At 39.3% G+C, this 16,586-nt stretch overlaps 3 protein-coding genes across 3 annotated transcripts; 1 reads left to right on the top strand and 2 right to left on the bottom strand.

Moving 5' to 3' along the window:
• Positions 1-3,717: 3,717 nt before the first annotated feature.
• Positions 3,718-4,654, bottom strand: LOC117625322 (G-type lectin S-receptor-like serine/threonine-protein kinase At1g11330). Its single transcript, XM_034356899.1, has 3 exons — positions 4,600-4,654; positions 4,266-4,358; positions 3,718-3,956 (listed from the first exon to the last, which is right to left on the bottom strand). Exons 1-3 carry the CDS (start codon positions 4,652-4,654, stop codon positions 3,718-3,720), a joined length of 387 nt encoding a protein of 128 aa, XP_034212790.1.
• A 5,361-nt stretch (positions 4,655-10,015) lies between these two features.
• On the top strand, positions 10,016-11,131 carry LOC117625872 (probable protein phosphatase 2C 55). The gene has a single exon (XM_034357459.1). The coding sequence runs from the start codon at positions 10,050-10,052 to the stop codon at positions 11,034-11,036; it is 987 nt and encodes a 328-aa protein (XP_034213350.1). The 5' UTR covers positions 10,016-10,049; the 3' UTR covers positions 11,037-11,131.
• A 343-nt stretch (positions 11,132-11,474) lies between these two features.
• On the bottom strand, positions 11,475-16,039 carry LOC117626559 (dol-P-Man:Man(6)GlcNAc(2)-PP-Dol alpha-1,2-mannosyltransferase). The gene is made up of 10 exons (XM_034358296.1): positions 15,568-16,039; positions 14,898-14,985; positions 14,631-14,790; positions 14,228-14,445; positions 13,774-14,069; positions 13,071-13,185; positions 12,852-12,990; positions 12,153-12,349; positions 11,974-12,063; positions 11,475-11,900 (listed from the first exon to the last, which is right to left on the bottom strand). The coding sequence occupies exons 1-10, from the start codon at positions 15,846-15,848 to the stop codon at positions 11,769-11,771; spliced, it is 1,716 nt and encodes a 571-aa protein (XP_034214187.1). The 5' UTR covers positions 15,849-16,039; the 3' UTR covers positions 11,475-11,768.
• Between the last annotated feature and the right edge of the window lie 547 nt (positions 16,040-16,586).

The raw sequence follows: 16,586 nt of genomic DNA, 5'->3' as shown, positions 1-16,586 counted from the left end.
CCAAGCGAAGTTTTGACACAGACTTATCCTCTCGGGAACCACCCATTGCCTTCCCAATTCCACAAACTACAGAACTATTCCACCTTTTGGTTTTGGGTTTTGGTATCGCAACTTTGATTAAGAACGTCAATATACCGAGATGAATCGAAGTGCTATTTCAGTTTCTCAGTTTCTCTTACCCTCTGTTTTCTATGTCTCAGTTTCTCTTACCCTCTGTTTTCTATGTTTCTCCGTCTCCGGCACAGTCGGATCGCCACTCACATGTAGATCTGCGGTTTGCAGATCGCCATTATCGCGCTAAGCGTGATGGCTCCTGTGGGAATTGTCTTTGATGGAAAATTGAGGAGAAATTGTCTGCGACCACTCTATCATGTTTGCTTTGGTCATTGACCATTAACGTATTATATTACGATATTTTTGCTGCTTGTGATTGTCGATGATCATACATCATCTAATTGGTTCCTCTTCCATTAGTGGTATGAGATTTTGTTCTGCACCTTTCTTCTTATTTTACTGTTATAGTTGCTTTGTTGTGGCCTCCTTTTCGGAGCCTCCCTTTCTGTTGCATGGTTTTTGCCCCTATACAAGCCTTGGCAGTTCCAAAGTTGGGAGCAGTTTTTGGAGGTTCATTTGATCCTCTACAAGCATTGCAGTTCCAAAGTTGGGAGCAGTTACTAACGGTTTTATTGGGTGTTTTCAACGTTAACAGATAAGTTTGGAGTAGTTTCTTGTAGTTTGATGGTTACTACAACACCAGATAAGTTTTGCCTTGTTGGCCATGTTATGTTGTTACATTTAGAACGATCATCCTGGTGTTATCTTTGTTACTTTTGTTTTCCTTTTGTTGTGTCATTGTGTTTATTTTTCTTGTTTTGTGGATTTGTGGTTTTTGTGTCTTTAGTTTTCTTTGTTTTTTGTGCAGCTTGGTTTTAGTAGGCTTTTGTTTCTTTTTATGGTTACTTGTTGTTTTGCTTTCGTTTTAGCATGGTCTTTTTAGTTGTTGTCTTGTTTCAGTTTGTTTTTTTAAGTTTTCTAGTAAGGTTCTTCTACACTCAGTTTTGTGTAGTTGTGTTCTTCTTATTTTTGTTTTAAGTAGACATTTGCAGGTTGTCGGTTAAGTTCTCATGGTGTGTACGCACTGTTCTTTTATTTTGTTTCCAGCTTTTGTGCTTCTAACTTTATTTTTTAACCTTTTGTTGGCTAGTTCTCTTTTCTTACTGTTCATTTGTGTTTTTTAGTTTATTTGGGCTAGATTGTGTGCGTGGACTAGTATAAAAGATTGACAGCTACAATTTAACATTCCTATTCTAGTTAACCACTGATTCGTAGGATCTAGATACAAGGGGACTGTAGGTTCATCTCCTATACATGTTGCTATATATACATTCAGAATTGTATAATTGTACAAATATATGAAATAACAGTTTCTTTACAGTGCTTGGGAACATGTTTTCGAGTAAGATTGAGGATGTTCTTGTGGCGTATAGAGGAAGCAGTCGGGATTATGAGGAGTTGGCTTCCGCCATAGCCAGCCTAGCACTGTTTAACTTGTTGGACAAGTACAGCGTTAGCCCTTTGCAGATGGAGGCTGAGAAGGCTGGGGTGGAGCACGTGGGAGGCAAGATCGACGACATCACTGTTGTGGTCGCCCAAGTTGTGGCTTCTAGTACCTCCTTCACTACAACTACACCAGCTAGCTTAGGTTTCGGTTTTGAACGCACAAATACAAAGAGAAAAAGAGAAGACTATATTATGTTTAGAAATTGAGGTTGTACTTCCACGTTATTACAATTAATACAATTCTTTATTTATTTTTTAATTCAGAAGTTTACATTACAATTAGCTGATGAATTGAATATCGCATATAAATGCAATTTTCCTTCTCAAACCCTAACTCTAACACCAGCCGTCTTCTAGCCCATCTCTCTCGCTCAGACACAACCGGCGACTTCTCTTCTTCAATCCTCATCTCTCTCTCTCTGTCGCGCTCTCTAATAGCACCACCTTCATCTCGTCCGTGATCTTGGAGTCCAAAATGGCTTCTTTTTTTTCCAGACGCTAGCGACTGCCTAGACCGCCTAGAGACCGCCTAGCAACCGCCTAGACTGCCTAGCCCCCGCCTAGCACCATCATCATCTCGTCCCTGACCTTGGAGATTCCAAAATGGCTTTTTTTTTTTTTTTTCTAGACTCTAGCGATAGCCTAGACCGCCTAGGCCATTTATTCAGTAATATTAACAATATGAGTGACAGTATGTTCAAGGATTTAACTTTGAAAGAAGATTTCCGAACAACAACAGATAACCCAGAAAAGTTTCGACACAGACTTATCCTCTCGGGAACCACCCATTGCCTAAACCAATTCCACCAACCGCTGAACTATTCCACCTTTTGGTTTTGGGTTTTAGTATCGAAACTCTGATTAAGAACGTCAATATACAGAGATGAATCGAAGTGCTGTTTCAGTTTTTCAGTTTCTCAGTTTCTCTTACTCTCTGTTTTCTATATTTCTCTGTCTTCGCCACACTGACATGTAGATCTGCGATTTGCATATCGCCATGATTGCTAGTGTGGTGCCTCCCGTGGGAATTGTCTTTGATGGAAAATTGAGGAGAAATTATCTGCGACCACTCTATCATGTGTTTGCTTTGGTCATTGACCATGAACGTATTATTCCTTTTCATTTGGTTTTGATTTCACAATTGTGTTTCTTATTTCTTGCTCTTGTTTCACAGTTTCGTAAGAGGATATTATTGGTCCGCCCTAAGTCCTTGTTTGGGCAGCATAACATCTAAAAGTTCAATTTTCGCATGAATGTTCTTTACGTACGATATTTCTGTTGCTTGTGATTGTCGATGATCATACGTCATCTAATTGGTTCCTCTTCCATTAGTGGTATGGGATTTTGTTCTCCACATTTCTTCATATTTTATTGTTAGAGTTGCTTTGTTGTGGCCTCCTTTTGGGAGCCTCCCTTTCTGTTGCATGGTTTTTGCCCCTATACAAGCCTTGGCAGTTCCAAAATTGGGAGCAGTTTTTGGCGGTTCATTTGATCCTCTACAAGCATTGTAGTTAAAAAGTTGGGAGCAGTTAGTAATGATTTTATTGGGTGTTTTCAACGTTAACAGGTAAGTTTGGAGTAGTTTCTTATGGTTTGAGGGTTACTACAACACCAGATAAATTTTGCCTTGCTGGCCATGTTATGTTGTTACATTTAGAATGATCATCTTGGTGTTTTCTTTGTTACTTTTGTTTTCCTTTTATTGTGTCATTGTGTTTATTTTTCTTGTTTTGTGGATTTGTGGGTTTTGTGTCTTTAGTTTTCTTCGTTTTTTCTGCAGCTTGGTTTTAGTAGGCTTTTGTTTCTTTTTATGGTTTACTTGTTGTTTTGCTTTCTTTTTAGCATGGTCTTTTTAGTTGTTGTCTTGTTTCAGTTTGTTTTTTAAGTTTTCTAATAAGCACTTAGTTTTGTGTAGTTGTGTTCTTCTTATTTTTGTTTTAAGTAGACATTTGCAAGTTGTCAGTTAAGTTCTAATGGTGTGTATGCACGTTTTAAAAAAAAAAATCACGCATCTCATGTTTTGGTTTTGGATAGTATTGGCTATTTTCAGTGTTATCTTATATACAATCTTATGGTGCTTATTATTTTAATAAAGCATCTATTCCAACCACAAAAAAAAAATTTGAGAAGATTTCCGAGAATTGGAAAAGAAAGAGATTATATTGTTCCCACAACCTTGTGAGTATTTGCTAGACTCTGTGTGCCTTGAACGATACGTGCTAATCCAAAATCTGAAATTTTTGGGTTCATGTTCTCATCCAAGAGAATGTTACTGACCTTCAAATCTCTATGTATTACCTTCGAACAGGAATCATGGTGGAGATAAAGAACCCCTCTAGCAATACCCTGAATAATCTTGAAGCGTCGACCCCAATCAAGCACTGCTCCTCCTGTCACTGGAATTCAAGATATAACAGTAATGTCATTGATACATCCCAATCCCATGCACTTCACAATGAAAAAATTGACCATCACTATGTAACAAAGAGCAATGAAACTAATTGAATACAAGAGTATCCAAGCTTCTGTTTGGCATGAACTCGTAAATTAGTAACTTCTCATCATCCTGGACAGAGCAGCCCATGATCCTAACAAGATTTTTATGTTGGAGTTTGGAAATCAACAGCATCTCATTCTTGAACACTGCTATGCCTTGCCCTGAGCTACTAAATAGTCTTTTTACTGCAATAGAGTTTATCACTTACCTAATTCCGCGTGTGCTAGGCTAATAAAAAGATCTACTCCACCAGAGGAATACTCCTGAATATCAATAAAGTCTTTGGACCAGACCAAACACCCTATATTGTTAACATGCGTATTAGCCAGGCAAGAGCAACTATTTGCTCCCAAAGTCGAAATATACTCATGTGAAGCTGGTAGGTTTACACTTTCCATCTTCCAAAACCCATCTTCTTTTCCTCTCGAAGCAACTGACTTGTGTTACTCTCACACAACAAATTGGTTTTCCTCACACACCCCCGTGTCCAGTTTCCTTTGCTCCACTCTTCATGTGACTTTGGTACAAACCCTTTCAAACACCTGCAGATTGGAGATTCAGAAGCTTTGCAAACCCCAAAAGGTCCACATGTTCCATATTCGTCACATGGACCTAAACCCTAAACCCTAGTAAATTTATATTTTTAACTGTATATATATATATATATATATATAGTTATGCAAAAGCATCATTCTCTCTTCATTATCGTTTGCTCTAGATGCAGACTAAATCTTGATAATCCACATGAGGCTCACAAGCCAGTGGAGCTGCCTATAAGGGATAAAAGAATATAGATACATAAGTAAATTCGAAGTTGCAGTAGGGACGGACCTATGTCCATGTTAACATGGGCTATAGTCCTAGCGACTTGATATTTTATAGTTCAATATTAATACTCAGTCCACCAAAGCACACCTCCACAGACCCCATCCCAGTGATCCCACCCACAATTTTTTTTTTTAGTTAATTAATATTTAGGGCTCTTTAGTTTTAACCCATAAAAAACTTAACTAATTTGAAAGAAAGATAATTAATTTTGCTTAATTAATATAAAACCAAAGCCACCTAATTTTACCAAAAGGACATCCAACAACCCTAAAATTACTACATGTGCCATTGTGCTTAACTGTCAAATACAGTTTATTTAATTATAAACCAAAACTTTATTACTCCGCCTTTTTCATAAAACACACATTCCTAGAGAACATCCTTTACTTTTTTCTATATTTATAATTAATAATAAAATAATAATAAAAACATAAGCAGCTGACGAAGTGAGCGCGAAACCACATAGAGTGAACCCGAAATGGTACCGTTTCACACCGGAGCCGATCATCTCTGGTATGATACAGTACCAACTTTGGCAAATTATAATCTCATACTGTATCATACCGGTTCCAATTTCCAATATCGGTATCGGGATGAGCTTAATATCGTACCGTACCATGCCCAGCCCTACAAAACACAACAAACTCCCAAAGATTTTTTGAGAATTAAAATAAAATAAAACAAACTCCTAAATAGTAATAATAGACTAAAACAAACAAAGCAACAGGACCACTGTAAGAACCCAAAACAAAATATCTAAAAAGAAAGAAAATATCTAAAAAGTAAGGAAAATATCTTTTAGTGAAAAGACCATTTTGCCCTTGCATTAATAATGGGGGAAAATTTGACTTTTTGATCGAGAAAGAATTTGGGAATTTCACTTGCGCCATTGCGTAGAGCACGGCGAAAGGAGTCCGTAGACACGGAGTGGGCCCGAATCGGAGTTGTAACGAAAAAGTTATGGTCAAAAGAGTCTCAGTGGCATAACCGTAAATATTTCGAAGTTGCATCTATATAAACCCAGACTCTGCGCGAAACGGGCCACCGACTTCCAGAAGGTGCTGGCGCCGCCTCCGAGCTCCAATAGCGACGGGACCGGTGGCGTTGGAACCGCCATCGAGTCCCCTACCTTCTCCAACCGACCTCAACCCTGGGGCAGCCCTGAGCTGGCCGGAAAATCGTGTTTTCCGACGGAGGTTCGTCCGAAGCTACCCAAACTTCCAGCTCGAAATTCTCCTTCGTTTCGCCACCAAATCGATCGAGTAAGGTATGGTTTCTCAGCTATGTTTCATACTCTAGCTGATGGGTATATGGGCTGCGATCCATTTTAGCTCTAAGGGGTTTGATTTTGAACTTGAAAATTTGGCCGAACTTCGGCCCTTCGAAACTACTGTTTCCGGTCACTTTTTGGGGGTGGCCCAAGAACAAAAGTGACTCCAAATGGGGTTTTTTACCTAGGGTAGGAGTTTGGAGTCTTGGTTCCGAGATTTTTCGGCCACCCGAAATCGCTTTGGACACCCAAAGCTGTCCGCGCGTACTGGAGCCCGTGGGCGAGGGTACTGATGTAATTCTGTGTAGATTTGTGACCCTCGTGTCGTCACGAGCGCGTGGGATTTCGCGGATCTCGATTCGGAGTCCGTTTGAGCCCCGAACGGATTTTCCATATCGCGCGATCCGTGGGTGCAGTGTCGTGTAATCGTTGGATCGCGCTGAATTTTGGATATGTCGGTCTACACGATGTCAGGATCGTGTAGGATTCAACGGATTGCGAATCGGAGTCCCGGATACTCCGGAATCGCGAACCCTGGGGCTAGGGTTAGGGTTTTAAGCGATAACGCGATTTTGGTCAATCCGACCGTCCGATTCGGACCAAATTCGCAGAACATGGTTCCCGCTGTATGAGAAACCTTCAGGGATGATCAGATTGGCCATCGGACACCGTGGACCCCACGGGTCTCGGGTCGGCCGACCTGACAGGCTTATCGCTTAAGCTGAACGTCGAACCTCCCAAAACTGTTCCAAGCATTGAAAAAGGCTATTGTGGGCATAGGAGTAGTTGGATTGAGATGCGCGTATTTCTAGGAGCCGGGGGCAGGGTGTTTAGTTGAAATTCTTTTTATTCAGCAGTTTACTAACTTAATCTTTCGGGATAATCAGGCACCAGGAGCCCGACAGAATTATAAAAGAGATCTTCGAGGGATCGAAGTAGCTCGGACCATCTGTGAGTGGACCTTCTTTCATAAATCAGATTTTATGAATGATTGATGTGCTTTTATATAAATAAGTTTTATAAATGAGTTTATATTGATTTTATATAAATAAGTTTTTAGAAATGAATTTATTTGAATAAGTTTCTTTATTTGATCTTGAGTAAGTTTTATTACGGTTCTGAACTTGATCAGTACAGTAACAGTTTTATAAATATGTGCTGCTTATTTAAAAGTCATAAAAACAGAGTTTGAGGTTGAAATCAGATGAGACAGCAGCACAATTTGAGATTTCAGTTTTAATCGGATTTTCTAAAGGAATCTATTTTAAACCCACCTTGTACCCATTTTCTTTATGGTGATTACCCAGAGTCGGACCGATGTCTACGGACATCCAGTCTGATTATAGTTCAGTCAGTGCACTTGACTTTGCCTCACGAGTTTCGGGGACGCTCGGACCGTGAGTGCCAGGATTTGCGGCTCGGCAGACTTGGTGTCCCGAGACCTGCCAGGATTGCGGCTCGGCTGACTCTGTGTCCCCGAGACCTGCCAGGATTGCGGATCAGGCTGACTACGGTCCCCTGCATCCTGCCAGAGCGACTCGAGCTGACTTGGTGTCCTCGAGGAATCTGCCGGCAGGATCAGGCTGATCATAGTCCCCTGATTCTGCCAGTTTGCGGCTCGGGTAGACTGCGTGGCGCCCGAGACCTGCCAGGGGAATTGACGGATATGACAGGGGTACAAATAGGTGGTATTTTTTCAAGGATTTTAAGCTCTTTTATTCAGTTATGGTTTTCAGCTATTTCAAACCAGTTTCTTTGATATTTGCGCATTTTATATCTTCATATAATTGTTCAGTTTTACGAAGCTACATGCATACGATTATATATATATTCGGATGAATACCTTATATTAAACACAGGTGAACTTTAGCCTTACTTATCAGTTATTTTTACTATGGGGGTTATTATGATTTTTAACTGTTTTCATAAATCTTATATTTGGTCCACTCACATTTTCAACCTGTTTTTCGCCCCCAGGCCATAGAAATATGCGGGATCCACCACCGAGCCATTCAAATCCTCCGCATCACCACGTAAGGTAAAGTTTTGTAGTTGAAACCCTGAAACTTAGAAAATGCTCTGATATATATAGTTGAAGTTGGAAAACTGGAGTGGAGATCTGTTATTTGGAATATTCTGGCAGTTGGTGTGAATTTATGGGTTGTTTAACAGGTGAAAATTTTTGGGATTAGTCAAAATACAGGGGAGATTCTGCCGAAATTTCGGCAGAAGTCTAAGGGAAGTTAAAAAGAATTTGAGACAAGAAGAGTAAAAAGGTCATTTGTGCCCGACATTGCCAGGTGTCGGACACGCACAGGACTTGGCTCGAATTCCAAAGTGAAAATTGGGTCGGGTCCTGTCAACCACCGCTCCACATCCTCTCCAGCAACCGAAAAGACCCATAATAACATACCGGCTAAATCCTTAATACAGCACCGGCTAAACCCCAACCCACACAAACCGACAACTTCCATGATTGTAACTCCAAACTCTGAACTAGAGCCAAAACCATGTGTATGTGGACCAAAAGCGACAACTAAATTATAGCAATAATGATGTTTTGCGGTGGCTGCTTCAACATCAACTACAAATCAGCATAGCAATCGCTACTACCCCACCAATGTGGGCGCCGCCACCTCTGCCTGCAACCAGAAACAGAAAAAAAAAACAAACAAACAAAACAAAACAAAACCAAGATCCACATGGATCTGGGCAGCAAAAGCCTCATCACAAACTAAAACTCCAATCCCTAGCATATGAGGAAATGGAGAAGGAAAAGGGAAGAGGGATTGTGAGGGAAGAGATAGGAGAAAGTGGTGAGGGAAATATAAGGGAGATAGGGGGTAGGGGAGGAGGGCCAGAGACCACCTTCCTCTCCTTGGTGCGGCTGAAGGGTATGAAGGGCTAAGGGTTTTTCAGGAGGCGATATTCTAATTCCGGAAGAACTAACTAATTAGGAATTCATCTTTTTTACCCATTATATCCTTAGACAATTTTAAAAATCCCAAGTTTGTCATCAACTTTAACCCAACAACAAGGACATTTTAGTACTTAGAACCACTCATATCCTAATTCCATATGGTTCAGTAAACAATTTCAATAAGAATCCAGAATCTAACTCTCCTCAATTCATATGGTTTAGTAAACAACTTTAATAGGAATCCGGAATCTAATTCTCCTCAATCCAACTCCTCCTCAATTTAATTCCTCATAATCCAATTATAGATTAGTAAACATGCCATGAATTTAAACAAGGAATGTACGACATTACATTGTTCAAGATCCCTCTCGGTCTGGGAGATGTGGAAAAATTTTATATATATTGATCATTCATTATTTAGGAATTAAATTAATGATTGAATTTCCACATGTATTTTTTTTGCTATTATTAACTAATGATATGGAAAATGTGGAGCTCACATTTTGGTTGACGTGGATGCCATGAGATGGGAAAAGGTAAATTGTTGTTTGTTACTTCAGTTGTTTATTTATGTATTTTGGCTTATCTCACATTTTTTATTTTTAAATATATGTTTGTCCACTTGGCATACACATGGCATCCATATTAGCACTAGAAAATGTATAATTTTACGAGAAACGTACAGAAATTATTATTATTTTGTTAATTTTATTAGGTTATGGTTGAGGAAAAAATTTGAAATTTATACAGCTGTAAAACAGGTCAACTTTGGTCAAATCAGGATTCCTTATCTGATTTGGAAAAAGCATGAGAGCCTACATATAGGGAGGGGATTAAGTCTCCTTCACTTTCTTCACTCGCTCGCTTTCATTACTGTCATTCTGTCTTGCTTCTCTCGCTCTCGCTCTAGCGAATTGAAGCATTACTCTTTCTTTCTTGCTCCTCTCGCTCTCGCGAATTGAAGCAAAGCAACGATGATGATCGCCAACAATAACCCTGCCTTTGGTTATGGCCCGATCAATTTCAAAAATAATAACATCCCATCAATCAATAATTTCTGTGCCCTTGGCTCTGGCTTTGGCAATGTCGATCAAGATTTTGAATTGGGGAGAAAAAGGAAGTTGAATCAACTTCCAGAATTAATACCAAAGAGGAGGAAGATCCGTAATGAAATGAAATTGGTTTGTGGGTCGTCCTATTTCCCCAAATGCAACCCAGAAAAGCCCCTCGGCGAAGACGCGCACTTCATCTCCCATGACGCCCAGACTGTCGGCGTGGCGGACGGCGTCAGTAGCTGGGCCAGGAAAGGCATCGACGCCGGCGAGTACGCAAGGGGACTCATGAACCACGCCAAACAAGCGGCTACTAATATGTCCGCCGTCGGAGCCGCCGCCGTGGATGCAGGAAAGGTGCTGAGAGAAGCCTACGTGAACAACTTCGGAATACAAGGCTCGTCGACGGCTTGCATCCTCAGCCTTGACAAAGAGCGTGGGACCCTCCACGCCGTGAATGTCGGAGACAGCGGTTTCATGGTGTTCAGGGACGCCAAGTGTATGCTCAAATCTCCAACCCAGCAGCGGAGGTTTAATTGCCCCTTCCAGTTGGGGAACCACGTCGGCAGCGACCGACCCCAGGTGGCTCTGGAGTTTGTGGTGGAGGAATTGGCGCCAGGGGACATTATCGTACTTGGGACAGATGGGTTGCTGGACAACATGTTTGCGAGTGAGATTGAGGAGGTTCTGGTGGCTTTTAATAAAGTAAGCGGTGGTCGGGATATTGATTGTGCGGAGGTAGCTTCCACCATAGCCACCCTGGCTCTGTATAATTCCTTGGACAAGGACAACATTAGCCCTTTTCAGATGGAGGCTCAAAAGGCCGGATTGGAGCACGCCGGAGGCAAGATCGACGACATCACTGTTGTGGTGGTACATGTGGTGGAATCTACTACCTCCATCGATTAGGTTTTGGTTTTGAACCCAACAAAGACAAATTTTGGAAACTGAGATTGTAATTCCATGTTAATACTATTAATACAATTCTTTAATTTTTTTTATTATTCAAAAGTGTACATTACAATTTACTGATGATTTGAATGTTGCATCCAATACCAAAAATTTTGAATTACCTTAATATTTTGAAGTGGATTGATTAATACAACAGTGACTCCATTAATATTTTTTTTGTTACATTGGCGGAAAGGAAAACCCACTGGGGTCCTTGGTGCTATAGGGGAGGGGGCATCCACCACCACCACTGTGGCGGGACCCATTGGCAGTGACTTCATGAGTTTTGTACATCTCAGAATCTCCATTTCTAGAGAAAAATAGGTGAGGCCAAAAATTTCCCTCATTTTCTTTCTAATTCTATCACATCTAACCATCCAAAAGGGAAAAATGATCTGCAATAGTAATTAGGTCATCTATTCCAAAGAATATCAAAACATTAGTAATATGAATTTACTTTGGGTCCATCAAAATCTCAAAAATACATGCAAGTCACCAATGAACTCAAGAACTCAACTACATGTTTATCAGTAGAGACTTGGAGGAAGTCCCACCTATCGGAACAGTTTAAACTATATCATCAAAAACGGGGGTTTTCCTTCTGAAGAGATGCGAGGGGCGGGGGGGTGGTGTTAGAACAAGTCATGCTAGCTCAGAATCTAATTCTGTAATTCTGTCAGAACCAAGGTTTCATTTTGGTACTCTCCTAAGCAGCTTGTACATGCCAAAGATATTCTTACGCTGCCACAGATATGGGATGAAAAAGGAGCGGTACTTGGCAGGCGAGAGCTCTCTATCCAGGTAAGGCAACGCTCCAATCACCTGAATTGGGAAGAAAACCAGTTCAGCTAGCAATTTATTCCAAAAAAAAGTGTAAAAGCAGCCTGATTTGTACCTCCCAAGTTGACAAGTCACTTCCGCGAGAAGGGAAAGGTCGACTAAGCTGCAGCTCAACAAGGAATGTACATTGTTCAAGATCCCGGAGCTGTAAAAACTGATGGGTCATTTTCTAAAGAAAACATAACAAGTATGGGGCACTTTAGTTTTATATAAACTAGTTTAGAGAGTGGTTACATATTGATCGTTCGAAGCTTTGTTCTTATCGTTAAGATATGGTGGGGCTGCTGCAGTTCCACCCAAGGTAGAATTAAATGGGAAGGGAAGAAGTCCCCGGAACCCATCATCAATCCAACGAACTTCTCCAACATAATCAGGAACAAAAAACGACGACGGGAAACGGTGCCATTCACTTCCAACACACAGAACAGAACCTGAAATGCAGAAGGAAATCCAAGAAACTTTAAGAGACGTGACTTTCCAAACTTGCATACCAAATAATAAATTGGAGAATCCAACAAGTTCCTTATGCAACTTGAGAACTAAACAAGAAACATGAGTTTGGGGAGATGCGGGGCAGATAATCAAGGTGGTGAGCCCAACCAATATGGAAGTGTATTGAACAGTAGAAAAAAAGAATAAAAATACAGTATTTATAGAAAGTTTATCTCTGTAGATGGCTAATATAACCAAGCCCCAAAGACTAAAAAGCATATCAATTTCCAATATTTTGAGAACATGTGAAATCATTATACACAAGGCATGTACATTACAGTTCTACAACGAAATTGCAAAATGAGTTTACTCCTTTCATTGTACATTCCAAATATTAAGACGCCATATTGCATTGATTGATAACTGAACATTTAAGGAACTTTGATGACAATGCACTCCATCGCAAGGTCAATAAATTGTTAACAGCAAGATACTTGTTACCTGTTCCTGCATTGTCATGATCTTCTAAAAGCTTGTAAACCTCTAAAGGGGCAGAATAGCCATTGATCACCGAAAATGTACGAGCATGGGAGGCACATAATATGAGGCCAAGAACCACCGGTCTTAGAATCTTTGCCGTCTACATGTACAAGCAGCAATACTGTGAGGTTCATAGAGATAATTTATCAAATTTTTGTGAAATGCAGGATAAAAGCTCACCATGACCATCGGAGAATTGCCTTGAGAATCATAATCAGATCGGAAAACATCAGGAAAGCTCTCTATGACAGCCGAAGCAGCAACACAAATTAGTGGATATATTGGATAAAGGAACCTGCAACGACAATTGGAAATATCTTGTTATCACTCACATCTGACCTGCAGTTAAATAATATTGAACAATCTTCATATCATCTTAAGAATTTCCATCAAAGTGACTCATTAAATATCAAAACATTCAGATCTGAAACTATATGACCCTGGCTAGTCAGAAATGCAGACTGGTAAGGATACCTATGAAAAAGATAACAAACGATATTGATTTTTTTTGTTGTTGCAGGAAAGCACAAGGTGAGTGCTGCCTATGATTATGGTGAGATGTGGATGTCAGAACAAGAAGAATATTTGTAGTTACTGTAATTCCAGAGAAATTAGAGAAAAAATTTAGAAGAAAAAAAAGTAGGATAGAGGAGAAAGTATAGATGGAAATATCAACGCACTCAGCCTCTCAACATCATTTGAGTTTTTTTGTTAATGGCAAATGCACAACTGTGCAAATATGAGAAATTTCGGTCAATTGGAAATGTACTGTCAAGATGAGCACATACGAAACTAGCAGGAATATGTTCTAATTCAATCAATTTAAGAGAAGTGGTATATAACAGGCTTGCCCGGATATCATAAAAGGTAAGATTATTCAAACCTCTCTTCTTTGTGTGGTTGCAAAGACATGAACGCCAACCAAATATATATAGGCGAGACAACAATGAGCAAGCTGGGTGCATACTTTTTCCTTGCAATCAGCAGTATTGCCAGAAACAGCAATGCAAGTACGAAACAAAAGTTAAAATTGTTAAATCCATTCCTAATATAAAATAGTGGCCCCTCAGTTCCATACAAGTGGCTCTCACCACCTCCTGCAACGTTATAGATCAACAAATTTAACACAGATGATGTCCATTTGTTGTAGTAGTAGTGATCAACGAGAACCGACAATACCTAAAAGATAAATTCAACATATATCATAAGCATAATTAAAAAAATTAAATAAAAAACAAAAAACTTAAAATGAGACATTTAAAACTCTGTGCGACAATTATGCAGGTACAGGCATGTACTTTGTACATCCAACAAAAATGTGCCAACCATTGACTTACAAGAAGAGCAACAGAGGTCGCTGCCCCGGCAAGAAAAGCTTGTTTGAATCTTCTGGCTAGAGAGTAAAATGTGACGGGCAAAAAAGCCAAAATTGAGAATGGCCAGCCAAGGATTACGCCTACAGCTGCAACTGTAACTGTCATGGCAGGTTTATCAAGAAGAAATAACCCTGATGAAAGAGACATGGCATACATAGAGAACGAACTGGGCAAAAAACCTGGAAAATAATGTCAAAAGCATTGTCATTTCGTGGAATAAATAGCTCCAGAAAAGTAAGAGAAATAACAATAAGAAAACTGAAAACAAAAAAGAATAATCCAAAAATAAAAATCAAAAGTGCAGTAAGAAATCCTGAAATGGAATTTACAGATCAAAGGAGAAAAATGGAAATGGCCCACCCACTTGTGCTTGCAAAAAAACAACCGCTGGTTAAGCATAGCATTGCAAGTGTGTAAGAAGCAAGGCGTTTCCCGTACTTTCTTGAAAGAGCAACTACCAGAACAGTGTCAGTGATAACAGAAAGGAAAGCAAGAAAGAGTCTAACAGCATAGAATACTCTCACCTGTAAACAAAAAGAAATTGTTTCAGAACAACAGAATTTAAGACAGAAAATTAAATTTCAGTTATAAGTAGATAACAGTTCAAAAGTCACTGGGAAAAAATTCTTACTTTCTCCTCAGCAAACAACCAGGAAGCCGGTCGACCCACCAATTCATGGAAAAGAATGTATAAATATGACCGAAGTGCAAACTGAGAACTGCAAGAGGCATACAACAATAAAAATCATAGATGAAAGGATTTCTAAGATAGAAAATGATACCACTCAAAATCAAATTTTCAACAGCCATGATGCACAGTATTTTAAGAGCACGCAGCAAAGGATAAGATTACAGACCATGGTTAATGATGAGCATCTAATTCCACCTACAAATGCTAATCCAAATCATATATCTCTATGCCATTAGGTACAAATTCTTATGTCAGTTTGTAAGAATCAGATGGATGAACCCAAAGCCATTATACTGTGAGATTCACTTGTAGTTACAAAAGTGCAATTAAGAAAGAAATCACATTGATTCCATAAGAAGGCTGCAATCGGTTCATGAGCTGTAATGCTAACTTTGAGTAACAAAAAACTAAATTTCCCAATAAATTAAATCCAGAGACAAAAGCAGAGCCTAACACTTTTCTATAAACAAGAAACAAGAAATTGGCAAGAAACAAAATAAAATAAAACCCAAAAAGTAAAAACAAGCCAAACCCAGATACAAGCACGAAAGAAATGAACAAAATTTCCACTTCAGAGAAAGAAAAGTTTCAAAAGCAATTGAAAGGGTACCTGTATTCCCAAGTTTGGAACCCAGATTTGTAGAGAAGGTAATGCAGAGGTTCCCAATAGTTGAAGACCTCGTCACAGTCGTGTATGATGTTTGATGTAGCGCTCATGTACCTTAGCATTCCCAAAGCGACCAAGGGAAAGAACCAACGAAACCCTTTGTCAAACCCATCGGCGTCACCCGATTTCCCTTGCTTATCGACTTTTGAATAAGATGAAGATGGTGATGATGATGCAGAAGGATCAGACGGCTGAGGACGTCTCAACCTCGTAGACAGAGACATGGTGACTGGTAAAGGCTATAAACTACAGTGAACTCTGCTATAGCTTTTCTGGGTCACTCTGTTACAGAACAGAGAAGGAGAAGCAAGCGAGCTTTCAGTGAAATGGGTCTCGAGGAAAATGATCCTTTGCTTTGTTGCAAAGTAAATTAAGCAACTTTCAAGATTTAAGACCACCACCAGTCCACCACCTATGTTAAAGTTTCAATTTTTTTTATTTCCCAAATACCTTTGGCCTGAAAAACTATCACTAGTTTATTTCTATTGACCAAAAAACAACTATTTTATTTCTTTAAAACTTGGAAAAAAGGAAAAACAATCTACAAAATCATAATTAAAAAGGAAAAAACCAAACAAGCTTGCCTTAATTTCCTTCTTTTTGGAGCTGGACTTATTTTTTCATATATATATTATACACAATGCTCTTCCATTGAGGAAATTTTTAAATAATTTTATTTGAGGGATATTCTTTAGGGTCCATTATGAATTTTTTTCAACAATCCAAAACCATCTATTTTTAAGTCTAAATTCATAGATTATCCTTGCAAAAAATTAAACAAATCAGAAACCGTTTCAACATCCAATTGTGTTATACAAAATGAATGAATACGGTACTTTAAGAAAGTACTAAAATTTCAATAACTCAATTGAGTGTTCAAATGATATCGGATTCAAGTGATTTTTTGTAGAGATAATCTTTGAATGAATATCTACAAAATAGACTGTTTGGATTAGTGAAAG

The sequence above is a fragment of the Prunus dulcis genome, chromosome 4 (assembly GCF_902201215.1).
Source record: "Prunus dulcis chromosome 4, ALMONDv2, whole genome shotgun sequence".
NCBI classification, from domain to species: Eukaryota; Viridiplantae; Streptophyta; class Magnoliopsida; order Rosales; family Rosaceae; genus Prunus; species Prunus dulcis.
Note: the sequence above shows the minus strand (reverse complement) of the source record. Positions and strands in the feature narration are given on the sequence as shown.

Excerpts from the sequence above, each read along its gene's own strand:
- LOC117625322 (XM_034356899.1), bottom strand. The coding sequence starts at position 4,654 with ATGGAACATGTGGACCTTTTGGGGTTTGCAAAGCTTCTGAATCTCCAA. Across the intron at positions 4,359-4,599 it reads TCTGAATCTCCAATCTGCAG|GGTGTTTGGTCTGGTCCAAA; the intron begins GTGTTTGAAAGG and ends TTAACAATATAG. Across the intron at positions 3,957-4,265 it reads CCTAGCACACGCGGAATTAG|TGACAGGAGGAGCAGTGCTT; the intron begins GTAAGTGATAAA and ends CTTGAATTCCAG.
- LOC117625872 (XM_034357459.1), top strand. The coding sequence starts at position 10,050 with ATGATGATCGCCAACAATAACCCTGCCTTTGGTTATGGCCCGATCAAT.
- LOC117626559 (XM_034358296.1), bottom strand. The coding sequence starts at position 15,848 with ATGTCTCTGTCTACGAGGTTGAGACGTCCTCAGCCGTCTGATCCTTCT. Across the intron at positions 14,070-14,227 it reads CGACCTCTGTTGCTCTTCTT|GTATTGTCGGTTCTCGTTGA; the intron begins GTAAGTCAATGG and ends TTTATCTTTTAG. Across the intron at positions 12,991-13,070 it reads GCAATTCTCCGATGGTCATG|ACGGCAAAGATTCTAAGACC; the intron begins GTGAGCTTTTAT and ends TTGTACATGTAG.